This window comes from Vigna angularis, chromosome 8 (genome assembly GCF_016808095.1).
Source record: "Vigna angularis cultivar LongXiaoDou No.4 chromosome 8, ASM1680809v1, whole genome shotgun sequence".
In the NCBI taxonomy this organism is placed as follows: Eukaryota; Viridiplantae; Streptophyta; class Magnoliopsida; order Fabales; family Fabaceae; genus Vigna; species Vigna angularis.
This window is the reverse complement of record NC_068977.1, coordinates 20,285,085-20,297,152: the sequence shown is the minus strand read 5'-3', so window position 1 is coordinate 20,297,152 and position 12,068 is coordinate 20,285,085. Positions and strand designations below refer to the sequence as shown.

The 12,068-nt window shown below is 33.9% G+C and overlaps 1 protein-coding gene across 1 annotated transcript; it reads left to right on the top strand.

The window, feature by feature from the left end:
- The first annotated feature begins 6,646 nt into the window (after nucleotides 1-6,646).
- Nucleotides 6,647-11,715, top strand: LOC128193746 (uncharacterized). Its single transcript, XM_052867836.1, has 9 exons — nucleotides 6,647-6,701; nucleotides 6,802-6,857; nucleotides 6,917-6,959; nucleotides 7,146-9,309; nucleotides 9,392-9,599; nucleotides 9,982-10,509; nucleotides 11,063-11,128; nucleotides 11,274-11,417; nucleotides 11,572-11,715. Exons 1-9 carry the CDS (start codon nucleotides 6,647-6,649, stop codon nucleotides 11,713-11,715), a joined length of 3,408 nt encoding a protein of 1,135 aa, XP_052723796.1.
- The last annotated feature ends 353 nt before the right edge of the window (nucleotides 11,716-12,068 follow it).

The following is a 12,068-nucleotide window of genomic DNA, read 5'->3' as shown; positions in this document are numbered from 1 at the left end:
ACTACCCACCCCAGGCCAACAAGGGATCATACAATTGTTTATTATATTGTCTGTATTCCAGAATTTAAATTATACTTTATTTTCCTTCATGTCAACTCATTGTTCACTTAGTTTTCAAATGCATACATCATCTATTAGACTATAAGATTATATATCATCATCCACCAAATTATAAAATTACGTTACAGTTGAATTTGGTTTACGTTGGAATCCTTAACTGTTATAAGCTACTATAAATAGGAGATTATACTATAAATAGGAGACTAGAAAAAAAGAATGATGATGTATAAAATCATATATATCATATTTATTTATGACGGTGATGTAGTCATATAATAAGTTTGACCAAAAAATTTATTTCAAATATATGTAAAAATGAAAGAAGAAAAAGGGGAATTGTGGATGTTTCCAGAGAGATAAGACTCTTACAATGTTTCCATAGATAAGACCCTTACAATGTTGCCCTTATCCAATAAAATTCAAAGTACTAGATTGGTTACACGTTACATGTACAAATATTCCAGCACCTTCCTCATCCTCATATTTTAATTTTAATATATTATATATGCTGAGATTTTCCTATTTGAGAATTTAATTGCACACATAACGGGATCTTTTTAAATTCTTTCAAAATTAATGATTTTCCTTTTTTTGGATTTTTTTTTATTTCTATACATTACATTGTAATAATTGTATTTTTATTTAAACACAATGTTTCATATTTTTTAATATAATCTTTTAGAGTTTATTGTTAAGGAAGTTTAAAATTTACTTTTTCTTCTGGGCATTTTCTTATGTTTTTAATAATTTTTATTTATTTCCATTATGCTTATATTAAAGTAATATCTTTCTTTCTTGTTTTATTTTTAAATTAAATATTGAATAAAAATTTAGTTAAAAGTATAAAAAAATATTAAAAATGAATCATAGTATTACATATCAAGAATATACAATATTATATTATCCCTTGATTATAAATTATTTATAAAAATATCAAATTATGTTTTAAAGAAATCGTTGCTTTAATATAAATAAAAAATTATGAAATATATAATATAATATTTGACTTATTATAATATTCGTATATTTGAATTATGAGAGCTATTTTATTAATAATAAAGAGAAATAAATATCTAATTTAAAATTAGAGAGTATAAATTCCAAAAAAAATTTAGGAGAAATGACTACACTTTTCTCCATAACTAGATCATTTAATATTTTAATTCAAAATTTATTTAATTTTTATAATCTAAATCTTTAGTTTTTAGTTTTCATATATTTCATTTGAAATTAATTCCTATGTTATTTTATGGAAAATGATTGATAAAGATGAAGTAAGAATGTTTGGTTGTCATTTATTAAATATATAAAAGAAATGAATTGTTATTAAAAAAATTAAAGGGATTATTACAAATGAAATTAATGTGAGTAAAAGGAGAGAGAAGAAAAAGATTTGATATTTTCGTATTCTTTACCATTATGGATGAGTGTATATATTTTGTGTGGATGAAGAGTTCAATGTATTATAAAGTATGAGAACATATAACATATTGATAGAAACAGAAACGATATGTAGAAGAGCAGATGAAACACAGAAAGAGAATATATAAAATGTGTGATAGAGAAAGACTGAAAAATAGAAACGTTGTATTAGTGCATCTTCATTATGAAAGAATAGCAGTGTTTTATACACGAAAGTAATGACAGTAAAAGTTGAATAACAGAATTAACTAACTGACGTAAAACTAAAGGCTTGAATTATATAACTAATACACCTCCTTAATTCAAGCCACTTATAACTATTACTCAAATTCTTGAGAAACTCAAACCTATCATGTTTTAGTACTTTAGTAAATAGATTAGCTATAGTTGTAACTCAGTTTTGCAATACATCAGTTCTATTTTGCCTTTGTTAACCATATCACGTAAGAAGTGATATTTCACATCAATGTAATTGCTTCTTCCGTGGCTTACAAGATTCTTTGCCAAGCTTATAACACATGTGTTGTCCATCTTCAACTCAACCGGTCTCTCAGTGTGAACCTCTAAATTTTTCAGAACTTCATTCAACCAAACACCCTGACACACAACATGACATCTAGCTATATATTTTGCTTCACAGCTTGATAAAGCAATAACTGTTTGCTTCTTAGAGCTCCACGAAACAGGTGTTGTATTTAGAAAGAAAATATTTCCAGATGTACTTTTTCTCTCAACTTGATCACCACCAAAGTCGGAATCGGTTATCCAACTAGCTTTAACTCTTCCTTCTTCATGCCATATGGAAACAGAATGCCATAGTCAGTTGTCCTTTAACATACCTCAGAACACGTTTAACTGCAATCAAGTGACTCCTCTTTGGATTGCTCATGAATCGACTTAACAAACCAACTCCATACATCAAATTTGGCCTGCTATTGCAAAGAAAACGCAAAGAACCAATAAGTTGTTTATAGACTTTTTCATCTATGCCTTCCTCATCTTCATCGAATTTTAGTTTCATATTAACCTCGAGTGGATTTTTGATAACATTACACTGAGCCATCTTGAATCTCTCCAATAGATCCTTCACGTATTTTTGCTGGTGCATCAGCAGACCTGCAATAGTGTGCGAAAACTCCATTCCTAAAAAATAGCTGAGCCTCCCAAGATCTGTCATTTCAAACTCTGATTCCATCATCTGTTTGAATTCTTCAATACACTTCAAGCTGGAACCCGTCACCAACAAGTCATCAACATATAAACAGAAAATCATTATATCATCACCATCACTCTTCTTCACATACAGGCTATGCTCTACAGCACATCTCTCGAGCCCATGACTGACAAAAAATTCATCAATCCTCTTGTTCCAAGCCTTAGGAGCTTATCTCAAGCCGTAGAGCGCTTTGCGTAATTTGTACACTTGATGTTTCTTTTCCTTGTTGCTGAATTCTGGGGGCTGGTGGACATATACTTCCTCCTCCAAAGGACCATGCAAAAACGCAGATTTAACGTCAAGTGCAAACAACAACCATTTATTGGCACAAGCAATAACAACTACTAATCGAATAGTTTCTAACCTTGCAACAGGTGCGTAGACTTCTGTGAAATCAACACCTTGCTTCTACAGAAAGCCTCTTACCACAAGTCTAGCCTTATGATTCGATATTGTACCATCTGGATTCAGCTTCTTCTTGAATACCCACTTCACTCCAATGCATTATTTTCCAGATGGAAGATCAACCAACTCCCATGTATTATTCTTCTCGATTGATCTCAACTCTTCAACCATAGCCTCCTTCCAAATTGATTGTGATAGTGCATCCTCAACATCCAATGATTCACTTCCAGCCATCAAAGCCAAATGTATTATATCTCCTTCTTCATCTATTCCAGCATCTGAATACATCTCGTACTCAGAGAACCTGGAGGGTCTCACAACTTGTCTCCTCGGTATGGTCGAAGATTCTATGACTCAGCGTTTCCAGTGTTTCCAGTACTGCGTCCAACCACCTGTGCAGCTTCTACTCTACCTTGCATAGGCGCATGTATCACAGTTGTGGTTTTCTTCAAACTAGTATGGTTGTATTTCCAATCCCAGCTCTCGTCTTCCAAAAATAAAACGTCTCTGTTGATAATCATCTTCCTCTTGACATGATCATACATTTTGTATGCGCCGGTAGGATGGTATCCAACAAACACCATTACCTCTCCCTTGTCATCAAGCTTCGTCCTCTTCAAATCTGCAATGTGACAGAAAGCCAAAGAACCAAAGATTTTAAAATGCTTGACTAAAGGTTTCATACCTGTCCAGATTGCATGCGACACGCTGTTTGTCAGCCTCTTCGTCGAACACCTGTTGAGCACGTAAACTACTGTTGACACCGCTTCTCCCTACAACTCGCGTGGCACCTCCTTTTCCTTAAACAAACATCTGGCCATATTCATTATGGTCCTGTTTCTTCTCTCCGCCAAGCCGTTGTGTTGAGGCGTGTAAGGATCAACTACCTCATGTGTTATTCCCTGTTTCTGACAATACACTTCGAAATCACCCGAAGTGTATTCACCCCCTCCATCGGTTCTAAGAAGCTTAATTTGCCTTCTGATTTCTATTTCGACACGTTTCTTGAATCTTTTAAACATTTCCAGAGCTTCGCTCTTTTGCCTTATGAGATATACCCATACCATTCGGTTGAACTCATCAACAAAGGTGATAAAGTATTTGTTCCCTGCCAACGTAGGTACCTTTAGTGGACCACATATATCTGAATGAACTACCTCAAGACGTTCTTTTGATCTCATCTCCAATTGTGCTTGGAAAGGTCTTTTGGCTTGCTTCCCAATAATACAAGATTCACACGATTTATAATACTTGGTAATCCAGAAACCATCGTCTTTTTACTTAGTTGCTGCAAGTCTCGGAAATTAAGATGCCCGACCTTAAGATGTCATCTCCAATTTTCATCCTCTTTCACAGTGGACAAGCACCGCAGGTTATCAACCATATCCTTACAAACCTGAAAAGTTTGATTTTTAGAGATCTTGCTTCTCAAGATCAATTTCTTGCTCCTATCAAGTACTTCCACTTGTTCACTACAAAAAAAATCTTATTTAGAGGGGGTTATTTTGGAGAGGGTATAAAAAATCCCCTCAAATTAACACAACTTAAGATGTTTAATTTAAATTATTTAACTGACAATGTTTGTGGGAGTTTTAATTCCTTTTTAAGAGAGGTTTATAACCTCCTCAAATAATAATATATATTTTTTTCTTCATTTACTAATTCTTTTACATTTTTCCCTCTAAAAATTTTACTTTAAGTTTTCTTTTAACAATCCTAAAATTTTATTCCCTTCATATCCTAAACCCATCTACCTAAACCCAATATTTTCGTCTAATTTCTGATTCAATTTCTCCCTTCCACTGAACCCTAAAATCAGTTCCCCCTTAATTCCATCCGCAAAATCAGTTCCCCCTTCATTCCATCCGATTTCTCTCTCGCAGGTACGCAATCTTCCTTTCTTCCTTCTTCTATTTCCTGTTGTCATTCATTTCTTTCATTTCTCCTTTGGATTGCCCGTGTTTCCTTTCCCTTTCAGATTCGTAGTCGGTGGACAAAGCTGCAACGGGGGTTCTGGGACCGGTAGACAACGGAGCTCATAACGTCACGGAGCTACATCGTTCTACAACTCTTTGTGCTTTTATTTGGTGCAGCGTTTTATTGAGTTCATTCTGCGTCACTTTAGTGGGTTATCTTCTTCCCAGTTTCAATCATGTTTTTCATCAACGAGTAACTTGAGTTCGACATTTGGTTTTCTTTCAGTTTTTGTAGGTTCAAATGAATATTAACTGGAAAGTGTCTAATTCATCAAGTTTATGCATTTTATTGAGTGGTGTATGTGTTTTAATACTTCAAAAGTGCATCAAGATATATCCATATTTGTTGTGGTTTTAAATTGGGAAACAAAGATGGTAAGCAAAAGTAGGATTTTGGAGGTGGTAAGAATTCGGAAAAGGTATGGGGATCTTGTCTTTCTTGTTTTAATAAGCTGCATGTAAACGTTTGAAAACAATTGGTGTTCGTGGTTTGATTCTTTGGAACCGTTTCGATATGTTGGTTGTTCCAAAAATTATAGATATATGTTGTTATTGGTATCAGGAGCTATCTTGGTTTGAATTGGTTGTTCGAAATGTGATAATGTATAATTTCTATTAATTTGTAATTTTTTGTGCTAAATGAAAATCTTAAATGAGTATTATCTCTGTTAAGTAGAAAAGTGAATATGATAGTTGGTGGGTGGAAATGGGTATATCATGTGTTTTAATTTCTAATTGTAAATTAAGAACTTGATATTCATATTGGATATAATTATGAGCTGGAATAATAGGTGTATGTTTGGGGATGTTTAAAGGGTTAAATTGGGTTGTATGAATTCTTTTTGAATTAATGCATATTGAAGTTGAATGGTCTTGTTATAATCTGGAAATTTGTGTACCTTTGGATGAAGGTTGTGGTTGTTTCAGGTTTCATTGAAATATGAAAAGAGTTGGGTATTAGTAGGTTGTCTTAGGTGTTAATAAAATGATGGGTAATTTTATGGTTTGGATTATTTATTTAATCTGCTGTAGAACAATGATTATGGGGAGGTAAATCTCTTTGAAATGCCATTTGTGATTGTTAAAGAAATTGTGAAATGGTATTCTTATCAATTTGGTTGAATAGAAATGACTTGGTTGAATGAGTGAATGAATTGTTATACCCTGATGAACATTCGGTTTAATGAGTTTGTGTGTGAATAATGTAAAAGACTACATGATACGTTGTGTATAATTGTGTGGATAAATTTTATTAACCTTATCATCTTGTGATTCTTGGTTAAACTATTGTTTGAGTACGTTTATGATATAATGTGATTGTGATTATATTAAAATCTTGAAAGAATTATAATGAACAAAAAGATTATGTGTTATTGGTTCTATGGTTGATAGATTCAAATGTGTATAGATATAAATTTATAACTTGAACAGTGTAAATGTATTTAACTTAACTAATTTTCTAATTTCGAGAATGCATGAATTGTATAAGAGGTTGTACTAATTGTATGTGCTCATTGGTTTGTCTTGTCTGTTTTTTAATATCTTGTAAATGGACAATTAAAGTAGTATGAATAGTGAGGATTCATGGGAAGAATTGTCTGATGGTCTGTATGGTCATATTGGTTACTCTATTTTACTGAACCATTCATAGGTATTACTAGATAATGCATTTGATTAAAATATTGCTACTGTCCAGAATTTTATTCTGCTGTTGCTGGTTAGATTTTGTGCAGTTGCTGTATCAGAATTTTGCACATTCTGCACTTTCTGTCATTACTGTTTGCTGTTTTTAGTAGTGATTGCTTGCTGTTTTCTGTAATGTTGCTGGCTGTTTCAGCATTATTTCCTTGCTGTTTATACCAGTAAATTTTGCTGTATTGGTTAGTAGAAACAAGTATTTCATTTTTTCTAATTCATTATTTATTTGTATTTTCCATGAATATTGTATTCTTTTTCATGTGTTAGTGTATTTTATTTTGTTTAGGAATATTTTTGAATGGATAAATCTTGGATAACTAAGCCCCGAAATACAGTTGAATACTCCATTGGTTTGCAAAAATTCTTAGATTTTGCTTTTGAGAATGGGGCCTCTGGAGACACAATTCGATGTCCATGCCCCAAATGTGGGTTTGTGAAATGGCAAGCTAGAGGCATAGTTGAGGAGCACTTGATTTTAAAACAATTTCCCATAAATTATGTTATTTGGAATCTTCATGGTGAGAGGCAAAGACAAGATATTTCTAGAAATGAAGATGAGTCACAAGAGACATTTCATTTTGAAAATCCAATGGAAACAATGATAAATGAAGCATTTGGACATTATAGGCAAGAAGGTACTAATATAGGCAGATCACAACCATTGGGTGAAGATGATGTTATTAATGAAAGGCCAAGGGAGAATCATAATGAATTTAATGAGTTTCTCAATGACGGAAATCAAATATTGTGTGACGGGAGCAAGTACACAAAATTAGAGTTTGTAATCAAATTATATCATATCAAGGTTTTGTGTGGATTAAGTGACAAGGCAATGACTATGATCCTAGATTTGCTAAGAGATGCATTTAGTGAAGCAAAGTTGCCTCTTTCTTTTTATGAGGCTAAGAAAATCATCAACAAACTTGGTCTTAACTATACCAAAATAGATGCATGTCCAAATCATTGTATGTTATATTTAAGAGATGATGAAAAGGATTTGCAAACATGCAAACATTGTGGTACATCTAGATGGAACCCAAAGAAGAAAAAAAAGCAACCTGCAAAAGTTTTACGTTACTTTCCTTTGAAACCAAGATTGCAAAGATTGTTTATGTGCTCTAAGACTGCAGAGCATATGAGATGGCATTCTTCAGAGAACAAGGATGGAGTTATAAGGCATCCAAGGGATGGTGAGGCGTGGAAGACATTTAGTGTAATGCATCCTGAATTTGCTTTAGATCCTCGAAATGTTCGCTTAGGCCTTGCTAGTGATGGTTTTAATCCTTTTGGCACTATGAGTTCTACTTATAGTATTTGGCCAGTGTTTTTAATTCCATACAATCTTCCACCTTGGCTTTGTATGAAGCACACTTCATTGATCCTATCCATGATCATTCCAGGTAAGCAGATGCCTGGAAATAGTATTGATGTGTACTTACAACCCCTTGTGGATGAGTTACGTGAGCTATGGAATAATGGGGTGGAGACCTTTGATTCTTCATTGAATGAAACTTTTAGAATGCGAGCAGCTCTTATGTGGACAATTAGTGACTTTCCTGGCCTTGGTATTTTATCTGGTTGGAACACACACACAGGTTTAGCTTGCCCTACTTGTAACTTTGATGCAGAACCTTGTCGTCTTCCTCATAGTAGGAAGTGGTGTTTTATGGGACATCGTCGCTTTTTAAGTAGAAACCATAGATTTAGATTGAATCGTGTTCGCTTTGATGGAAGCACTGAAGAACGAAATCCACCACTAAAATTATCAGGATCTGACATTTTTAGGCAAGTGGAAAATATTAATGTTACATTTGGGAGAGGAATTCATTTGGATGGTAAAGGAAAAAGATGCAGACAAGAAGTTAAACAGTGGAATAAAAGAAGCATTTTTTTTGAACTTCCATATTGGGAGTCTAATTTGTTACGTCACAATTTAGACTTCATGCACATTGAAAAGAATGTATTTGACAATTTAATCTATACTTTGTTGAATGAAAAGCCTAAATCCAAAGACAATCTTAATGCAAGGAAAGATTTGAAGGAAATGGGCATAAGACAGGATCTTTGGCCAGATGATAATGGAAGATACCACCTTGCTTTGTTTTCACTAACTCGTGATACCAAAAGGTTGTTCCTCAAAACTTTGAAAAATGTTTTAGTACCTGATGGTTACTCAAGTAACATTTCTAGATGTGTTGATGATGTTCAACATAAAATATCAGGACTAAAAAGTCACGATTGTCATATTATAATGGAGCAATTACTTCCGTTGGCAATACGTAATTTGTTACCAAACCATGTCACTGCAACCTTGGTGGAGTTTTGCTCATTTTTTAAGGCCCTTTGTAGTAAAAGCTTAAATCTTGAAGACCTTGAAATGCTTCAAAATCGTATTGTGGTTACACTTTGCCACTTAGAAATGTTATTCCCACCATCATTCTTCACAGTTATGGTTCATTTAACTGTTCATTTGGTAGAGGAAGCAAAGCTTGGAGGTCTAGTTCATTATCGATATATGTATCCTATAGAGAGGTAATTGCTAACTACTTTTAGTTCAAGGTATGATATTATATGTGTCCAATTTATTTAATGTAATTATTTATCATTATTATAGGGAATTAGGTCATTTAAAGACCTCTGTACGAAACAAGGCACAACCAGAAGGTTCTATAGCTGAGGGATACTTAGCTGAAGAGTCTCTTACTTTTTGTTCTAGATACATTGAAGATATAGAGACAAGGTTCAATAGACAACGACGTGTTTGTGATAACCCAAATGATAATGAGTGTTTTGTGTCATCTATATTCCCACTAGGTGGGAAGGTGGTAGGAGGTTCCTCAATGTTTACTTTAACTCATATGCAAAAGCTACAAGCCCATCGATATGTGCTTTTAAATTGTGCGATAGTCACACCGTTTGTTGAGTAAGTACATTACATTAAGTGTGTGATTTGTAGTTAAACAAATTGAACCACATTATTCTTGTATTTTATGCATTTAATGTAATTAATTTTTGTAGTGAATTTAGAGATCTAATAAAAAGAAGATCAAGAGGAAGGCGACCTTCAACTACTGAGATAGAAACTAGAGTGTTTAAAGAGTTTGTTGATTGGTTTCAAAGGCGGGGGTGGGTGATCAAATAGAACACTTTCTCTTACTTACCAAGTTATCTTTTAATTATGTCTAACATTATTTCCTTGTTTAGATTATGAATCCAGAAACAATAAATTCAATGTCTACTGACTTGAAGTTTCTAGCACGAGGTCCATTGGATAATGCTAGAAGATTTACTGCTTACAACATCAATGGGTTCAAATTTCGAACATTGACTCGTGATGAGGGATTGAGAACACAAAATAGTGGTGTCTTTTTAACATCTAATACAGCTTGTGTTTCAAGTACTGTTGATAGGAACTTAAGGCAAGCAGACTTATCCTATTATGGAAAGTTGGAGGATATTATTGAGCTTAATTATTATGGTCGATTCAAAGTTGTTCTTTTCAAGTGTAAGTGGGTAGATACTACAAGAGAGAGAGGATATAAAAAGGATCAATGGAATTTTAATTGTGTTAACTTTGATAGACTTATTCATATTGGAAACCGTGAAGAACATGAACCTTATATTGAGGCATCTCAAGCACAAATGGTATATTATGTTGATGATGTGGTTAATGAAGGATGGAGTGTTGCTGTGCATTTAAAGCCAAGAGATTTGTATGAAATGGGAGAAGAGGTACAAGAAGAGTTATATGAAAACGAACCATACCAAGATCAAGAGTTGGAAAAATTTTATAGTAATGACAATGAATATGTTCAATTGGCTACAAACCATTTAGACGAGGATATCAATTAGTCAAATGTATGAGTTGAAAATATAATTAATAGTCATTTATTATTTTCAATTATTTTCAATGCATGTATAATTCACTCATGCTTGATTTCTTAAAGGTAAATGATATGTACCACATGTTTGATTTCTCAGTTTCAGGTTAAGAAGGAGAAGTTACCTTTCTGAATTGTGACTCTTTATTAGCATGTTCTCTCATTTGGAAAGGTAATAAGATCCGAACTCATTTATATGTGTGATGCATTTGGCTGGATGGCATAGATTATTAGGCGTAGGGTAGATATAATTTATTAGGCATTGCCAGAGAGCTTTCTGAAATTTATGACTAGGACACCACTGAAACAAATATGATTCATTTATATGTGTGTATACGTAGGTAGCCATTTCCATCCGTTGTGATGTTCTTTCCTTCTTTTTCTCTGTTTTTCTTAATGTACAGGGAACATATAGCACCCAGATCTTCTCATTGGTTGTCCTTTTGTCTAGCATGTTTATTTATAACCAGGTTGGGTTATCTTATAAAATCTTATATTTACGTATAATTGAGTGTGCTTTTACTTATGCATACTTTTTGATTTTGATAATTTAGTGACCAGTTTGTTGATCCACTCGTGAAGATACAAATTCATTCCCTATTTTCTCTTTTGTAGATGGGTGGTATCGATGAGGCTGCTCTTGATGGACTTTCTCTTGTCACTCAGATGACAAAGCACATTCGTGTTAGAGCATCTGGAGGGAGGAGTTCGGTGTCTGAACTGGGTCAATTTTCCCCTATTTTTGTCTGGCTTCTTAGAGTGAGCTGCTTACAAACCTTTTGTCATTGTTTCACCTCATATTTTGGGAAACTTGAAATTCTTAATTTCTGACCCTGTGTCCTTATGTCATTTTAGCCTACTTCTGTTATCTAGTTTCAGTCTTTACCTTATTTCTCTTTCCTCTTGCTGGCAGGACTTTTATTTGGACCTAGTAGAAGATAACAGAAAAATAACACCCCCTGACTATCTGGAAATTGCTTTGAGGCCTGTCCAAGGGAGTGGAAGAGATATAACTGCCAAGAATGAGGCATCTTTCTACTTCCTTTTTTCTTATTAATTTTCTGGTTTAATCCTTTTCGACATCCCTATTTATGTACGAATGTCTCAATTGGGTCCTCGTTTTTTAAAGTGTATCAAAATGGTCCCTAATTTTGAAAATTGATATCAATTGAGTCCTTTCCGTTAAGTTGGCTGGACGGCGTTAAAAAAATTGATGAGTGGATGCTGAGATGACGAACGAACGCTCGTCCACCAGCGAACGAATGCTCGTCCACCAGCGATCGAACGCTCGTCCACCAGAGAACGAACGCTCGTCGACCTCTTATTGCTGGACGACTGTTCGTTCCACACTGGACGACCGTTCGTTCGGTGGTCGACGAGCGTTCGTTCGCTGATGGACGAGCGTTCGTT

Excerpts from the sequence above, each read along its gene's own strand:
- LOC128193746 (XM_052867836.1), top strand. The coding sequence starts at position 6,647 with ATGAATAGTGAGGATTCATGGGAAGAATTGTCTGATGGTCTGTATGGT. Across the intron at positions 6,960-7,145 it reads CAGTAAATTTTGCTGTATTG|ATTTTGCTTTTGAGAATGGG; the intron begins GTTAGTAGAAAC and ends AAAAATTCTTAG. Across the intron at positions 9,600-9,981 it reads TATTCCCACTAGGTGGGAAG|ATTATGAATCCAGAAACAAT; the intron begins GTGGTAGGAGGT and ends TTCCTTGTTTAG.